This window comes from Heliconius melpomene, chromosome 12 (genome assembly GCF_056956725.1).
Source record: "Heliconius melpomene rosina isolate 202511_hmr_F chromosome 12, ASM5695672v1, whole genome shotgun sequence".
NCBI classification, from domain to species: domain Eukaryota; kingdom Metazoa; phylum Arthropoda; class Insecta; order Lepidoptera; family Nymphalidae; genus Heliconius; species Heliconius melpomene.
Window position 1 is genome coordinate 7,784,955 of NC_140400.1, and position 19,271 is coordinate 7,804,225.

General features: G+C 31.7%; 2 protein-coding genes across 3 annotated transcripts in view; both read right to left on the reverse strand.

Moving 5' to 3' along the window:
- Nucleotides 1–14,115, reverse strand: part of LOC146533709 (cationic amino acid transporter 2) — a 43,170-nt gene extending 29,055 nt beyond the window's left edge. For both annotated transcript variants that reach the window (XR_014878555.1, XM_085194529.1), the window contains exons 1-13: nt 13,810–14,115; nt 12,019–12,267; nt 10,987–11,115; nt 10,305–10,460; nt 9,936–10,040; nt 9,548–9,685; nt 6,104–6,252; nt 5,817–5,914; nt 5,483–5,622; nt 5,029–5,131; nt 4,327–4,469; nt 3,660–3,826; nt 2,728–2,836 (exon numbers count right to left, since the gene is read on the reverse strand). Coding sequence is in view for 1 of the 2 variants with exons in the window: in XM_085194529.1 (XP_085050655.1) it covers nt 2,728–2,836; nt 3,660–3,826; nt 4,327–4,469; nt 5,029–5,131; nt 5,483–5,622; nt 5,817–5,914; nt 6,104–6,252; nt 9,548–9,685; nt 9,936–10,040; nt 10,305–10,460; nt 10,987–11,115; nt 12,019–12,267; nt 13,810–13,903 (1,780 nt within the window). In the remaining variant the exon portion in view is untranslated. The remainder of the gene's footprint in view (nt 1–2,727; nt 2,837–3,659; nt 3,827–4,326; nt 4,470–5,028; nt 5,132–5,482; nt 5,623–5,816; nt 5,915–6,103; nt 6,253–9,547; nt 9,686–9,935; nt 10,041–10,304; nt 10,461–10,986; nt 11,116–12,018; nt 12,268–13,809) is intronic.
- A 2,327-nt stretch (nt 14,116–16,442) lies between these two features.
- LOC146533716 (lipase 1-like) lies at nt 16,443–18,231 on the reverse strand. The gene has a single exon (XM_085194437.1). It carries the CDS (start codon nt 17,953–17,955, stop codon nt 16,786–16,788), a length of 1,170 nt encoding a protein of 389 aa, XP_085050563.1. The 5' UTR covers nt 17,956–18,231; the 3' UTR covers nt 16,443–16,785.
- Nucleotides 18,232–19,271: the final 1,040 nt, after the last annotated feature.

Here is a 19,271-nt window from a genome sequence, read left to right on the forward strand (position 1 = left end):
TGCCTTTTCCACAATTGTACGATTAAATCTTTCACACAATCCATTCTGCTGTGGCGTGTATGGATTGCTCTTTTGATGAATTACACCAGCACTGTTCAAGTAATCTTCAAATTCTTTGCTGCAATACTCTAGACCATTATCACTTCTTAATACTTTGATTGTTTTCTTTGTTTGATTTTCTACCTGAGATTTAAAAATTTTGAAACATTTTAAAGTCTCATTCCTGTGTTTCAGAAAATAAACAAATGTCATACGACTGTAATCATCAACAAACAGTAAGAAGTATCTTGAGCCTCCTATAGATACATTTTCCATAGGCCCACAAATGTCTGTATGCACAATATCTAGTAGATTACTGCTTCGATGTCCTGTGCTTTTAAATGGTAACCGGCATTGTTTCCCTTCACAACATGTTGTGCATGAAGATTTGCTTATGTCAACTTTTTCATCAAGTTTCATACCCTGCACCGCATTCTTCATCTTATTCAAATAATCTTTGTTTACATGTCCTAATCTGCGATGCCATGTTATTCCTGACACCACCGATGCTGCCAAACATTCTTGTTTTAACAGATTGACTTTGTACACTCCGTTCATCAACACTGCTGTGGCAACCAACACATTCTTCTGATTATATACCGAACAACCATCTTCCGTGAAAGATACACTGTTGCCTTTTGTAATCAGTTGGCTTACAGATAACAAATTCGTGGTAAGACTTGGTACACAGAATACGTTTTCCACTATGATGTCGTATTCACGGTTGTCCGTTACTGTCGTTATTTTTACATCGCCAGTACACGATACTGAGACCTTTTCACTATTTGCAACAACAATTTCTTTGCATTGTTCATACTGTGCATTTATAACCCAACTTTCATTTGCTGTAAGATGCATACTCGCGCCAGAGTCGATATACCATTCATCTTTGTAGAAATTTCCACTCAGAAACACTGCGCTAAAAGCATTTGACTGCACTCTTTCCTTATTTATTTTCTTATTTGACGAGTTATTTTCATTATTTGTACATTGGTTTTTATAATGGCCGAACTGTTTACATCGATAGCACTTTATCTGTTTGACGTTTGACGTCGGTAAAGTAGTGTTGCCTACGTCACTTTTTCTGGCCATAGATAAATTCGAATTTTGTTTTCCTCTGTACTTAGAATGAATTGCAAAAGCACCACTAACTTCATTCTCATCATAACTTGCCAAATCCATATCCAGCAATTTCGTTTTGATGGAATCTGCTGTAATAGGTATTCCTGAGTGCTCTATTGCCATAATCATAGGGGAGAAACGATCAGGCAATCCCGCCAACAGCAATGATCCTGTCCACTGGTCATTTATTTCAAATCCTGTTCCGCTGAGCTTCTGTGCAGTATCAATAATCTGCGTCACGTATGACGTCATCGAATTGCAATTCTCTCGGCGAATCGAAATTAAATTCCTTAGTAGACTTATTCTACGTGAAAATCCGTTATCATCGAAAAGTTGTTTAAGCTTATTCCACAATTCACTTGAAGTTTTAACGTTTTTTACATGTACGTACAGAGACGGGTCGATTGTCATTATTAGTTTGGCTTTTGTTTTTGCGTCATCTGCAGTTATTTCTTTTCCTTCTTCTGGCCACACGCAGTGCTTAGTGCCTTCCAAGATTAGAAAATTTTCTGCCGCGAAACACCATTCACTATAATTATTACGCCCCGTTAGCTTTGGTACGTTCACAAAATAGTTTGTCGACATTGTTAAATTTCAATAGGAATATACACTGCTATAATCTGCAAAATACTTGTAATTATCCTTTAACACTTGCGATGCAAAATTCTTGTTAAAATTACAAAATCGCGAAATTTATGAGCGCGGGCCCATAACCTATAATAAAACAACGTCTCTTTTCAATGACAGCTAATAAACAGTCACTTGTTTATTTATTTTTCTTTTTATTTTAGATATCATTACAACAATAACGTTATATGAAACTATAAATATTTTTAATTATTATTAATATATCAAGGTTATTTTTTACTGCTCACTTGTTCACTGAATGCTAATTTTAATTTACAGCACTATAATAATATATTACGAATGAAAAGAAAAAACGTTTGAACAGTTGAGTCTACTTCTATGTCCCTGACCCTATTGACTAGTTATTCGTATTGTTTTTATTTCGTAATTTGTAAAATTCCAAATATTATTTATTAGAATAGATTTTTGCAAGCACTTCTTTTACTGTCGAATAAACAGTAACAAAGATACTACTTTGTAGTACTGAGCGTTAAAATGTCCATTATGTCATCTTATGCATAACTGTAGAAAATGTTAATTAAATATATTATGTAAGAAAAGAAAAATTTTGCCATCACTTACTTTTAGTTTTACAGTAACTATTGTTTTTTTTAATTATTGTCATAAAAAATAAAATTATACATATATAGACATTACTTGTTTAAGAGATGTTAAGAGATTTGAGATCTCTGTAACAATTATTTTTGTGTAAAATCTGTTGAACAAATAAAGTATTTTTATTTTATTTATTTATTTATAGAGAGAGAGAGAGAGAATGCTGGTTCCCAGTAACACGCTTGTTCGAAAAGACAGCCTTAAATCGATATTAATTTAAACTATAAAATAAATGCACTCAGAATTATATGTTTTTTATTTTGAAACCGACGCGACCGTCGTATCCAGTATTATAAAAGATAATTAAAATAAAATAACACTCACCAGCAGCTATCCAAACGGCGAAACGCAACCACGTCATGTAGTCCAGATTGAGCATTAAGTACACGTTGATAAGGATACTAAGACCAGGAAGCCACGGCACTAGCGGAACCTAACATAAAAAAAATCTATTTAGATTTTTTTGGCTTCAGAGGTTAGGCAGAGGGAACCTATTGTTACCTATTGTTAACACACATCTTTCCCCACGCACCGCCCAATTTTCGAGACATAGCGTGTTGTTGCGTAACCCAACGCCGCGTTTAATCTTACCAAATTGGGTAATGCAAATAAATGATTAATAGGTTAAATTTAAATAACTGCCTAAAAATTATAATATTTGATATTAATATCACTCAGTTTCCTGGTAATAAATAATGATACATCAAACTTAAGGTCACAAATATGAAAATATTTTTTAATAACCTTATTGTGACCTTAAAACGTTAAGTGATATTAATTGTTTTCGAAGCAAAAAGAATATTATAAAGTATATGTGAAAAGTTTTAAAAGGAAATTAAAACCTAATGTTTTATAACAATTTTAAGTGAACTTCGTCGAAACTACGACTTCGTGAAAACCGCATTAATCTTTTGTGTATTTTGATAAATTTAAGCGTCCATAAACAATTTGTTTTTTTTCTATGCTATGTAAATGATATATAGGTGGAGGTGCAGTGGAATAGCGGATTATTGTAAACACTATGGTTGTGGGTACATCCCCACATGGAGCAATGGATTATTTTTATTCCATCGTTGTTATTACATATTAATAAGATCACGCGGCGTTGAATTCCGCAAGTCTATACAATATTATGAAATCGAGAAGAAAAAGTACAACCGTTTGTATAAACACTAACTTCTATCTGCCTATCCTGTACACGGAATAACTTTTGCAACTGAAAAAAAAAAATGGTTATAAGTATTATAAATACTTACAGAGAATGCCAACTTCTTTTCGGAAACAGGTTGACAGGATATAATATACAGCGTGGCGACAACTAGCACTGCGCTTATTGAAAGTTGGATAATGGGTGACGTATCACCATTCAATATTTCTAACCCGTGGGTGTTTATACTGTGCATCATTATTAGACACCATATACCTGTGAAAAGTGAATTTTATTTTGAAAAATTAATATAATTATTATATAAATATTAATAATATTAATAATATTTATATTTCTGTTACTTCGTTCTATTCGATATTTGGCTATAATATAACAATATTTTTAAGGCGAAGCCGCGATTGCGCATTTATAATTGTAATACTTTTTTATCTTCAAACTTCCCGTTTTAATATTTTTTTTTTTAAATCAAAGAACATTGGTCCTTCGGTTTTAAAAAAATGAGAAAATAACGCCGAAATTCAGAGTAATGTAAGTCGATGGGATTTTCTGATTTTATAATTTCTAGTAGGATTAATAAAAATATTTTTACAAGGAAGATGTAAAAAATAAGTGTAACTATATAGAACTATTTTTAAATAGCAATAATTTGAAGTTCAAATTTTCGATTTCGATATAATCAAAAAGCCATTAATTTTATATTTATTTCTCCCGTCCGATTAAACGATATTATAACTTATAAGCATCAAACCCCATACCATACAACGTAACAAGTACAGCAACAAGAGCCGCACTGAGCCTCGTGGGTGTAGTGTGTTTGTCTTTGTTTATCAGCTGTCTTATGACACCTCGCACTGATAACGATAAGGGCTCAGGGGCGCGGCTTTGAGATTTTTCGTATCTGTTAGAAAAAATAACATATTTTGTTATATTAAATACTCTCTAGGAATAAAAAAATCTATTTTAAATCAATAGTTTCTAAATATACTACAACTAAGTCTTATCAGGTCAGCCATGGCAGAGCCAGGGCACGAGCGTGCAACTAAAAACACGACAGGTTAGGGGTTCATTTCCCACCTGAGGAAATTAATTTTAATATTTCCATTCATTCGTTCTGGAAAAGAAGCAAAGCGCGGCGATGAGTACTGTGGAAAGCGCTGCCCGCTTAAATAAAACGAAGTGTCTTAACATTAGGTTCTGAGGTTCCCTCTGCCTTCCTATAAGGAACACAGCGAGAATCTGAAGTCTTAAAATATTTTAAAAGAAGCTTTAGCGTTTCTTTTCTTTAAAAGAAAATGGAACCTAGTATTAATACATAGCCTGTTGAGTGGCGTAACTCATCGCCGCACGTATTTTCATTTCCCCACTCTTAGTAGAGTGACCAAAATGTAATAGTTGAAAATAATTATCTCTATACACAAATAAATAATACCATAATCTTAGAATATTTAGATACTAACCTAAGTAACAAAACACACAAAGCCACCATAGAATACGCTAGCAGCGTCCCTATGGACATCATGTGGATCAACTGTTCCAGCTCAAAGATCATTGCTAAGGTACCTAAAAACAATTATTACATAAGAAGTTATACATAAACATAAATTTATATCCATCGGGATTATTGTGCACTTTATAATTATATTGTCATTAAATGTAAGTATGTTGTTGATTTACTTCACGTTAATTTTTACATTTCTTAATTAATTAATTTAATTTTCATTTACTGACTCTTTCTTCATTATGTTTTTATATATCCAATATCATATTTATTCAATTATTAATTTGCTTATTCATATAATTATTAATTTTGCTGACCTTTTATGATAAAAGTCGTTCGAGATCGAGTCCCACTACCTATATATTTTTTGTATATAACTTTATAATAATAATAAAAATCTTATCTTAACATACCAGTAAAAAACCCAGCCATCACGGTGCCCACCAATGGGGTCTGATATTTCTCATGTACTTTGCCCAAAAATTTGAACAGAAGACCATCTGACGCCATCGCGTAAATAATACGGGGGAGAGGAAACACTGAACCTAAAAGACTGAGGAAAAACACTTTTATAAAAAGAAAATAGAATATACTTATAAAAAATAACTACAAGTAATAATTGTCATTGTAACTTATAAATGTCGAAATATTTAATTATGAATCTTTTGGTTGTACTTGAGGAAATAAGGAAAGAGGTAAGAAAAATCATAAACACACACAACTTGTCGACAGTACTGTATTACTTACCTGGAACATAAAGCGCATATAGCTCCAACACTGACCGCGTATTTAGCCCAAGTCCACCCCAGGCGGTCGTAGACGTGAGGAAATGGCGCTTTTTCATCCTGAAATTTAATTAAAAATTGATTATAGTATGTACGTTGTAAAGTTAGTTCTTTTTTATAAGTATGTGTGAAGTATGTAATTGGAACAGTATATCAATATGTCCCGCCGGCGGATACAGTAATAAATAATAATTTATGTTTAGGCTTTGGAATGGAATGAGCAAATGTATCTAAGATGATTTTACTTACTTGCATATAATACGGCAACATAAGAGTAAGAACCGACGAAACCCCACAATACGCCAAGAAAACCACTAAAAGTGAAGCTACCACTGCAAAGGGAATAGTTTTTTGTGGGCGACGTGCTTCTTCCCCTGCTGTCGCCACGCAGTCGAAGCCTTGGAAAAAATAGTTAAATTATAATCACTGATTAATATTATCGATATGTTAATTCCCAAACCAACTATTTTTTGCAGACCAGTTGAACAAAAAAAATACGTATGTACATAATAAATTTACCTGTATATTTCAATAATTCGCCTCTTGCAAAAACTCACGCAGATGGAGTAACTTGGTTTGCTTATTAGGATATTTACGTTATGTACCTTTGATTGACTATGCTTCCATAATGTAAAGAAAATGGTAAAGAAAGGTTCGTTACATATTTATTAACCACACTAGCTACTAACTTGGCGATTTTTAAACGCAGGTTCGCATAATTATTTTCAAGTTTAAAAGTATATAGAGGCAGTACATAAGGACACTGTAAACCTAATATTAGGACGAATACAACTGAGTGCTCGAGAACCATTGCTGGTCCAATGGGGTATATCGAAATATATAGCCTATATATACCTATATATGCCTATACAGGGTGGAAGAGGCTGCGCTTCTTTAATTGAAACTGCATATAGGGTAAAAAATTTCAAACCCGAAGCTAAAGAAATTAATCAAGATGCCTCAACAGTTTGGACGTAGGATTTTTTTTTCATTTCACGATTTTTCTCCATACCTGTATTTCGTGTGACGCACACATACACATACTACTACAAAAATACTACTAAGCGTTGCCAAACTTCTACTTTTCATTCGTCAAAACAAAACCGAACGAGAAAGAACGATATCTCGCGTTCTTTTTCACGCAATTACCTATTTATTATAAATCTAAATAACGTTCAAACCTCTTATTAAAATTGTTTAACAAAATCCTACTTTAAGTCAATTTATTATATCACCTTTATTATGAAATTATTTAGAAATACTGCATGGTTATTGAACCACCCACAAAGTTATATTCAAAATTTTTAACACACAAAATGATATTGAACTACGATAGATAGGTACTTACATTTAACATTAGTTTTACATCGTCGTTGTCGCATTCTCCTTTTACTATCACTAATATTTACATCATAAGTAATATTAAAAACTCAACATTTGTTTGAAATGTCTTAAAAAAATGTATGTTTTGATAGTACACTCAAATACTGACACAATAGTTTCACATTTGAGAAAAATCTCTCTCTCAAACTCAGTAATCACATCATCACGATCACGAAACATTCATCACGATTTTAGAAATCCGATTAATGATAAAATTAATATTAAACAACATCCAAATAATTTAAAACACTTAATAATTATTCAACGTATAAAATCGAACAAAATAATGTAAATACAACAGAAGTTAGCCGTTCCGCGGCTAAGTTCTGTTCTCACACAGATAATTAAAAACATTGTAATAGTTGCCATTAACTAAAATACTTATCGAATATACTATTAAATTTTTTATTAAGATTTTCATTATTATTTATATTTGTATGATTATTTTGATAGAAAATCGTATAAAAATTAAATATTAAACGAGTTTTATAATGTTACACGAGGACCTGCGAAAACTCAATACGAAATAAATTAATATTTAGTAATTATTTGTAAATAGTATTGATAATTTTATTAATTATTTTAATATCAAATCATGCGTAAAAAGTATAATCTACATTTATTATGAATTATAGTGTTATATTGCACAATTAATCAATATTAAAAATGAATTTTGTTATCTGTACAAAGACACCCCGCTCACGCCGCACCGATTACCGGGGATTTCCATAGAATCGGTGCGGCGCGTACATTCTGCGCAATAGTAGTTGGGTCGAACTATAGCTGAATGCTATTTACTAAACCAAATAAATACAACGGGTTATGGGCCCAGACCACGTCGTAACAATAATAAAGAAGATTGCATCAATCGTAGAAAATTAGAAATACTGGCGAGATTAAAACAGCGTTACTTCACGCGACGCTTCGGCGTTGGTATTGAAATTTGGAGGTTAAGTTGCCGGGAAGGAATAAAAAAGAAAAACAAGCAAAATAAACAATCACAATGAAAAGGAAACAGCACAGTAATAAAACTGGAAGGAGTAAAAAATTGGAATGCTTGGAAGTTCCAAACCATAATACTACTACGGGGGGAAATTGTGTCATCATCATCTGCATTTATTGTAAAAAGAAATGCTACAATTAAAAGAAATATTAAATGTTTCAAGTGTAATAATATGGGTTATTATCGAGCTGAATGTAATGTGGACAGAAAATGTAATATTTATTGTTAAAAAAAGTGAAAAAAAATGCTATTATTGTAATAATTTTGTAAACATGTTAAAAATGAGTGTTAGTTTAAAACGGGAACATAAAAAATGTGTTTGTAGTGCAACAAAAGTAAAATTAAAAACCTAATAGAAATAATTCAATAAAAGTGTGTGTAAAGTGTATTCCTAAGTGTTGCGTTAATTTAACATCAGCTCGCCGCCGTTGCCTACATACCTACGCTAGTTGCTGCGACTCGATTTCTTGAATGAAGCGTGAGCGACGTTGCCGCTTTGACAGGTAAGTGTGTGAGTGATAATATAACACTTTACAAATGGCGTTTTTTTTAAAACGATTATTTTATTATTTATTTTGTTTGAAAAAATAACTTTTTCATTTTTGGGAATTATTTTTTTTCTGAATTATATTAGGCTTTTATAGAATAGTTAAAACTGTGGTTTCATTTAAAGTGGTGCCGTCAATTCCACCCTGTATATACTATCACATGGATTATAACACGAAAACATTTTTTCAATTAGAACTAGTGGTTTCTGAGATTGCCGCGCTTAATCAAACTCTACAGTTTTATAATTTAAATAGATGTAAATTTTTTTACATAATCATATTTTACGAATCCAATTAATTCTCTACTTTAATTAGATCGTTATTTATTATTATAATTAAATTAATTAAAAAAGCCCTTGCTCCGGTCAACGTAAATAAACGATAACCTTTAATCTCATTAAAAATTTTAAATTAAATTTAAAGAAACCATTTCTATTATTGAAAATGATAAAAAATAATGAAGCTCGAAAACCATCAATAATTATTTATATCGTATCTATAGAGTCGATTGTAGCCATCGAGTCTGTGTGCACATGTGACACGACGTGCAATCACGACGGTTGTAAGTTCGATTCGAAAGTTATTTATTTTTATTTCATCGCTCTGGTAAAAAGACAAAGTGCGGTGTTGAGTACCACCACTCAACAAGCAATACTTTGAAAATTCAACTATACACGGGCAACTGAGTGTCTTAACACTAGGTACCCTCTGCCTACTTTGCTATATGCGGGATACAATGTGAAGCTAAAAAAATCTTACCTATAAACCCGTAGAAACAAACCGCCGCCCCTTTAATAATACCCGCGAGGCCGTAAGGTGCGAACCCACCACTCCCAAAATTTTTATTATCGGTATGAGGAACTTCTGAGGCGGGTATACGCCAATTTTTTGTATCCGCTGGAATATAAAAAAGGACTGTTAAATAAAAAAATAAAGGTAATTTAGAATATTTTTTTAAATATTTAAAATAAATGAAATGAAGAAAACAGTTAATTTACGTTCATTTATATTGTAGTGTAAAGGTAATTACTTATTTACTACTTTACTGAAATAATTAATTAGGTACTCTATTAGGCTAAGCACAAAAAAATCTAAATCTCAAAGTATAGATATAAAAAATATATAATAACAGTAATATTTTCTTTACCTTTGAAAGATCCAGATATAATTACAAATAAAACTACACATAGATTGACTCCAGTGCAGAAATTATTAAATTTGGTCGATTCCTTCACACCAAACGCTAATGCCACTGAAAACGAATAAAAAATATATTATTAATAGGCTGTTTATATGAAACGCTTTTTATATAACATACTGACAGAATGTTTTTAAAAAAATATATATTTCAAATGTTATAAATCGAACGCACATGCACGCACACGCTTTATTGTAAACGCGAGGGTTGTGGTTCGATGGGGATTCTGCTTACCCTACTATGTGCGGGATAGAACATGAAGCTAAAATATAAAAAAAAATAATTAACAAAATATATATTAGTCGTAAACAAACTTACCAGAAAATACCATAATAACGGTAAAAGCGAACAAATCTGGATATTTCGCTAAATGCGGCGAATGCATGGGCATCCATTCCTGCAATTGGGTTGATATCGCCTTATCTAGTAGGGAATCTAGGTATTCACTTAGTGCTTTAACTACTGACGCAGCACCTAAAATTAGTAAAAGAAATTATTTATTTATTTATTTCTTTATTGTTAAGTTTACCAAAGAGCCATTAAATTGTAAAACATAGAAAATGATCCAATATTCGAATAAATGTTCACAGACTACTAGTACATTAAAGAAATCTTAAAACCTCAATAGTAGTATATTTTTGACATATTGTTGCTTTATTTAATAAATTAAAAAAATTTCACGCTGTACCCCGCATATAGCAGGGTATCCAGAGATAATCAAAACACTCCGTTCCCCACATTCCGCCCGCTTTCGAATTCGCACATAATGTGCTGACTGCTGAATGGCAGAAAGAGAAAATAATTCATTCCCCCGAAAAGAAATCGAACCCATAACCATGAAAATTAAAAATATTAAATGTTCCTCTGTGTTACTGTACCTTGAAATAATCCGTTTAAACTAGAAAAAACCTCAATTTGTCGAAATAATTGTTTCTGCTGCTACCTATAGAGCGCCAGACGTCGTCACTAATTGCAAAAAACATATACATAAATTGCTTACCAATGATATATTCCAATATGAGATTCCATCCAATAATGAATGCAATGAACTCTCCGACGCACACATAACTATATACGTATGCGGAACCAGCTTTAGGTACTCTGGCACCGAATTCTGCGTAACAGAGACCTAGGAAAATTAAAAAAATATATATATATAACATTTTTTCAAGCTTCACGCTGTATCACGCAGTATAACGAATACAACTGGGTATTGAGGGCAACTAGTGTTCAATCTCTCCGTTCCACACGTATTGTCTAATCTGCGGGACTTTTGTCTGCGTACACTGACGGAACTCAACGCCGAACTTTGTCTTGTTACCAGAGCGAGAAAATTAAAATAATTCACTATCCGAGTGGGATACAAACCCGCAACCATCCCTGCGCCACGGCGGTATCTATAATATTAATTGATAACTAATTAACTGTTGCAATTAAAACACAATAACGGTTATTGTTCAAAAGATGATTACAGATATCAATTACAGTAGATCTCTTGTTTCTTCATAGCTACGAACAAATAAGATGAATATGTTAGAAAATAAAGTAAAGAATAAACTCTTTGTTGAAAATACTTAATGCATAATAATAAAAGTCAATGGGATCAAAGCTAATAAGAATATGAAAAAGTAAACAAATATTACACTTCACTGCCTTTCTGTAACTTTCACTATTTAACATTTAAATACAAAAGAGGATTTTTTTAAACTTATTTTGCAAAGTTGCAAAGCAACAGAAAATAATGTAGTGAATGTTTAGTACAAATGTTAAATAGGCCTTTTTAAATATTAACTGTTAATCAAGTATAAATAACTTTTTTTTGTTTCATGCTGTATCCCGCACATAGCAGGATAATCAGACAATATCTAATGTTAAGACCCTCTGTGTGTCCCACACACCACAAAATTTCTGACAGATCTCACACTTTAAGCCCCACTTTATCTTCTTACCAGAGTGAGGAAATGAAAATAATTAATTCCCTTATTATAGAAATTGAATCCACAACCATAGCATTTAAAAAAAACTGACTTACCAGCAAAAACACTAGCAACAGCAGCTAACAGGAACGATAATATAACCGCCGGGCCTGCATAGTTCTTAGCCACATCACCAGCTAACACATAAACACCAACACCCAATGTACTACCCACACCTAGGGCAGTTAGGTCTAACGCTGAAAGTACTCGGGCTAAACGGGCTACACCTTCCTCGGCCGCTTTACGACGGGATAGGATATTGTAGGCTAAACCCGCTGCTCGTGCAACCCCGGCTTTTATACCACCTGAGTAAAAAAAATAGAAAAAGATAATAAGAAAAGATTTACATATTATCTATGTATAGCAGGACGCATAATATCTATATAAACTAGTGTCAATTCTCCAGTTTTTGATCTAATTTGAGACAATATGTTTTAAGAGTGGAACGAAATGCTGCATGTGAAGAGCATGTGAATAAAAAATATTCAAGCTCGAACCCACAACCTTATACAAAAAGAATATATTAAATTAAAAAAAGAATGGCTTTCCTTCTAGTGTTCCCTCTGACTACTATACTGTGTGTGGAATAAAGCATGAAACTAAATAAATAAAAAAAAATACATGGTGAGAACCACAAATTCACAGATTTATTTATTTTATTTCTGTTACAATATCTTGCAACTCATAAAGCCACAAATCAACAATTTAATTAAAATAAATGTAATGGTTAAACCATATCTAACTTAAATGATAAAAATCCTTCAAAATTTGAGATCTCATTAAAATTATTTTATTATTGATATTATGTTATCTCACCATATAACAAGGTCATTGTGAGATAATACTATGGAATTTTGAATCAAGGTAACAATTTAAGAATATGAGACCGAAATTATTATGAAAATACTGAACATATATATCATTTTCACATAATGAATGCTTATTGGTTTAAGGTGTTTAACCAGATGTACAAATATTTAGTTTTAATTTATTTTTTATTTATTAAATTAAGTGAATAAATCATTTCACAATAAGCTCCATAGATTCCAAGAGGTGCAGGTTTGAGACCTACTGCGTTAAAAATTTTATATGTTTTATAAAATACAACTCTTATGTCATCAAACAAGAATTTAGCCAAAACTTTCTCAAATATTTATTTTCTTGCGTCAGTAATGCTTCAGAAAAAATGTTTATAATTATTTAGTATTATTTCTTTATAATTACTTATTGTAATAGTTACACTATAAATTATTAAATATGAAACAATGATTAAGTATATTATAATTATTTCAAAATAAAAATCTACCAAAAGTAAAGAAAAATATAAATTATATCATAAATATTACCCAAGAACTTCAACAGTATAACCCACATTGTGTTCAAACACAACTATATCTTAATACATCATGTAAGGAATGAAATACAATTGGTATTATTGACCATTGGCAAACTACTTGTTACAAATAATTGTGGTTAGTGATAAATGGGGTTACAGCCATGTCAATTGAATGTCCAAATTGAGATGACTCTTGTTTTTATTATAGTAGTTTTTTGCTTTACAATGTCCCTTGCATATAGGCAAAGGAAACTTAGTGTTAAGATAGTCCGTTCCCCACTCATTGCAGAATTTTCAAGACATTGCATGGTGAGTGGTGTAATTCAATTATAAAAATATGTATATACAGCATTTGTGAATATTAACATACGACATTCATAGTTTTCTATATAATCATTAAAACGTGATTTTAAAAGGAATAATTATTTCTTAATTATAAGCAATATGGTAAGGATAATAAATTCAAAAAAACGCCGGCGCACCTAATTATTCTCAAAACAAAAATTCTTACCTTCAGCATATGCTTCTTTCACCGTTATACCTGAAGCCCCTCGCGCACGATTCCTATCGCCACCGGAAAAACCATTTTCATCCGGAAAATTCATGTTTGCCACATTAAATAACCTTACTCTCTATCGTATTTATGTATAAAACGAATGAAGATCTATTTATCGAGAGATCCTCTGCCCTTTTTAGGCTTGCTTAGTGTTAGTTTAGAGTAATTTAAGAAGATTTATCACATTTCAAGGATCAACATTCTGAATTATTGCAGTGTTGCTGAAAATTGAAACTTATGTATTGACAGTGACAGATGACATATATCGAATGCCGTATAATAGTGATGGGCATTGATATTACTGTCGTTTTATTTTGTTTGGTAGGCTTTTTTAAATTATTTTAACGTATTTTAATTTACATTTTATATTTTACAATTGTGTTACATTATTTTCATTTACTGATCTATGTCATTCGTGAGTTCTCCATACAATACGACACTAAGAGAATCTGATCAACTGGCACGGAAGATATGCCATTATTAAAGAACAGAACCGATGAACTATTGGAATATCTTGAAATATTATAAAATGGAAAAGTTTTACATAATGTGTATCTATATACAATATATATAATACATAAAAAATGTTGTTAGTGTGTTACATTTCTAGTGACAAATAAAACTATTAATTATATGTATTAAGTTTATATATTATAGAAGGCTAGTCGACAAGCTATAGGTTTGATATTCACTCGAAGAAATAATGTATTTAATATTTTTATTTATTCGCTCTGGTAACGAAGCAAGACACAGCGTTGAGTGTGTTAACACTAATTCCCTCTGCTTACCCTGCTGTGCGCGTGAAGCTGATTTATTTATATCGAATATTAATAGGTTCAGTTCAGTTCTTTATTTATGAATATTAATAGGAAGAATAGACATCCCTAGTAAAAGTGACGTAAATGTCGATATGTCTTGCGTCACCTTTTATAGCTTCGTTCGCATTATATACGTTTTTTGAATAGAATTTTCATAGTAAAGTAAACAAAACATTTAATATTAATAATTTCCGAAAATTATTGAATAATTTGAGCCCAGTCGTGGCGCAGGGGCACAAAGTGTGACTGTAAAACCGACTGGTTGTGAGTTCGATCCCCACTCGAGGAGATAAAATATTTATTTAAATTTATATGTCCATTTCTTCGCGCTTATGTCGAAGCAAAGCGCGGCGTTGAGTTCTGCCACTCAACACGCAATGCCCCCAGAATTCTGCAAAAAGTGGGGAGTGCTTTTAATAAGAACGTAATAAAGGCATGTACAAAATCACCTTACGTATTAGTAGCATTATTCTTATGATTATATTTAATTACCCCTCCTTCGCTCTTGTTGCAAATTACATTGGTTCAATGTAAAAATAATTATAAATAATAACATGGTTTAATATCCGTTTAAAATTATATGAGGTATATATTATCTTTCTTTATGCGATGATTGCGGGTTACATTTCAATCTGTGCATATTTATCTAAGTATATTACATAGGCATATAAAATTTAATAATCTATTCATTTTTTAAAGAGTACTTACTATTACAAATATTTATTAGCTATGTCATAGAATATTAATTTGTAGAAATTGTTATAAGATTTAAAAACTTTATATTTGGAAACATAGGAGTTTCCGCCCGCGCCTCCTGAAAATCGTTCAAATACCTAATTGACCACTAAACTATAATCAAATTGATATACATAGGTACGATTTTTTTTATATTTGTTACTAGAACTATTGACTGGCTTTGAATTTGGTCTATTTCTGACGATATTATCCATGAGAAAATAACAAGTCTTAAATTTGCATTAAGTACCTATGTGCGCGAAAAATGGACGATTAACCTAGTATGTGGAAAGGATACATTTCAACGATATTTTAATGAGAATTGGTTAGGTTCTGATTATGGGATGAACAATAAATATTCCCCCGATTTGGAATCGAACCCGCAAAGCTTGTGCCTAAACGCCAAGACGGCCTCAAATATATCCATCTGTTAAATCATAATAACGGTTATTCAATCAAAACACGGTTACAAAGAACCTACTGTTAGGTTATAAATGAGTTACACATTCCTTTCCATACAAATATTTTAACGGTACTTCCTTTCTTTAACCGAGTGTCTTGGATGCTTCCAGCGATTGAAACGATTCAATTACTCTTTAGAGTGTGCAATTGGTATATACTTAGAAAACATTTATTTTAAATATTGTAAGATATTTTAAAAATTGACGCAGTTAATATCAATTAAGTAAAACTTATATTTTGAAATAAAACACTTGTGTGGTTGTTTTTGTATTAAAATAATTTAATATAACAATTATTAACTACAATAATTTATTAAATATAATATGGTTTTAGTAACAGATAAGTTAAAATACAGTATACATTTTTATTTTTCTAAATGAGCGAAAATAAAAATAAATTATTTTGCCTATAGGTATATTAAATAATATACCTTAGGCTTAATAGGTACATTGACATTTGATTTAAAAAAATATATTTAAAAATAACATCAACGGCCGTTGACATACATAAATTATTATATTTTTAATTTTATAGATAACATATTTACTTTTTTCTATCATGTCAAAGACCTTTTTTTTGGGATATAATACGCATATAATTATGACATTATATATTTATAAACACATTCCACTATAAATTAAATCTTTAAGCTAAATGTACATAATTAACTAGCAATTTCTAAAAAAAATCTTATTTTTTTTAATGGAAGACTTTTCAAAGTTATGAATGCTTATATAAATATTATAAAACATTTTTTACTAATTTTACCTATTTGATGGGTACAAGAACACGTAAATAAACATTTTAGGAAATTATTATTGCTATTAACGTGCTACCTATTTGTAATTTCTCATTGAAAGTCCTTACATGAAAAATGTTTGTTTAACATATATATAGTAGTAATATCCAGAAGAGATCAACTATACTTATACATGATTTCAAAAACATGCGGTAAAAGGTACTTATCCATGTTTCTACCCCAAACACTGTCGATGTGATTAAATTTCTCGTGATCTGAAATTATATATTCAACAACATTTGGTAATTTCTTACTCAACATGTCCACATCTTCTATGGTGGATAAGCCATCATTCCTACCAGTAATTATAGCCACTTTAGTCGTCATCTTACTTATATTGTATTCAGGAGGCACTGTTGAATTATAGATGTCCATATTTCTCCAGGTATAATCGAATTCTGAAAAGGATCGTCTCATTCCAACTTGTGATATGTGAACGGCATTTTTTCTGGAGGTTCCCGTTGGGTATTGAGCCATTATAGTTGGAAGGAAATCTGGTTCCATTTCTTCGGGATCGCTTCCAGCAATTGCAAATAGAATTCCATTAGCACAAATATTATAATTGTCCTTACTACTACAAAATGTTCTGAAGCCACGGCCGATAACTGTATCATCACCAAGGAACTCCTCTCGACCTAGTGCTGTAAAGAATTGATCTATAACGGGCATTGAAGTCAGAAAATAATAAGAGGCATCCTTTAAGTTATTCAAATAACATACTGGTGATAATGCAACTAAAATTTTAATTTTATCGTTGTACTCAGGTCTTACAGAACAGAGGACGAAGAAAATTGTAGTACCCTGCGAATGTCCGATTGCAGTTAAGGTTTTTTGTTTAGTTTGTTTAAGAACAAAATCTATCATTGCGGGTAGATCGTAATAGCCGAGTTCGTGGAAGCTGAAGTCCCAAAATTCTCTGTCCCTATCAGGATCGAGGTAGACATGGCGACGAGAATACCTGTTCCCACGATTGTTTCCCAACCAAACGTCATATCCTAATTTGGCCAGGTTAATAGCTAGAGATATATTTTCCCGCACTATATATGTCTCACATGAATCGATTACGCCATGAGTCATCAACACCGGCCTGGTCTTATCACCAGGAATGTTAAACACCTTCAAAATATATCCATCTTCTGTCACCACATCGTAATCTTTGACAGCAAATCCAAGTTGTAACACTCTTTGAGTGAATCTCGATACCTTTTTAGGTATGGTTTGTTCGTTCGAGGATACACTGGCACTTAAAATAACTAATATCACAATTATATGGATCGAGAACTCCATGTTTAGCGAGCGGCGTCATTACGCACCTCTGCGCACTCTGCTTGGTACATAACTCGAATAGATACTGACTTAATCTTCGCTGTATACAAGCTTTTAACAAACCTTGAATCGTTCTCTGACGATGTCTAGAATATATTTTTTTATTTGAAATATAATTTGAATATTTCTATTTATAAGATCAGCAAACAAGATAAAAACATCATCGATACTAACAAAAAAAATCGCGGAAATTCCTAAAAGGGATACCCGGATATGTAGAGCACGTGACGTACTGCCTTTGAAGTGTCGGTGTCGATCCTATTTAGATTTGATATTGATATTTATTATGCACGTTGATATCAAATACGAAAATAATTTAATGATATTCTAAGTGATAATTTTAAAGCATAAACTTCATTGGTAATATATGTATGTATATTTAAATAATTTATACATATATTGTTTATTGTATTATCGTTTTTTTATTGTATCCTTCATATAGCAGGGTAGGCAGAGGGAACCTGGGAACCTAGCTAAGACACACAGTTCCCATTCACCGTAACATTTTGTCGTATTTCATAGTATTAATATAAAGGATTCCTTTATAGCGTGTTTTAAGTAAAAATCATTGAGAAACTACTTTCTACGAGCATTTTAATCATATGAAACGCCTATAGGAAAGTTGTTTATGAAGAATATTAACCCACTACACTATATATAGCCTAACCAGTTTGCCTAGTGGTCAGTGTCAATGGGTAAAGCATAAACGTGAATGTTAGGTGCTATGACTCAACGACGGCCGCGAGTTCGAATACTGTGAATCGAGTTCATAAAAAGTTAATGGATAACGTTAAAGATACTATTTTATATGATTAAAAAAACACAAAATATTTCTTTGTAACGTTGTAATTAATTTTAGTGCCCCATTTCTCCTGAAACGTAGGAAATCAAATGGTCAATCTCACGGCGTCTATCCTCTCTCTCTTGCCTCGTCTGCTATCTTTAACTTGCAGATATGGGAACCTCGGGAGGTTCTCCAGTATCAACAATATTGTGTTCTAGAATGTCAAACGACAGACCACCTTACGTCATTGTATTATATAAAAAATATTTGAAAAGCTGACCATACAAAATCACGAAAGCAATCATACACGGAAAATCCCGATTTTTCCCGTTTTTGTTACTTCACTCCTATTGGTTTTAGCGGCATTTATTACAGAGAAATATCTTTCTCGGTAAATGGACTATCCAATAAAAATAGATTCATTAAAATTGAACTGTAAGTTCCTGATATAAGCGCAATAATCTAGTTTTAATTATAGATGTGTGCCTAATTA

Excerpts from the sequence above, each read along its gene's own strand:
- LOC146533716 (XM_085194437.1), bottom strand. The coding sequence starts at position 17,955 with ATGGAGTTCTCGATCCATATAATTGTGATATTAGTTATTTTAAGTGCC.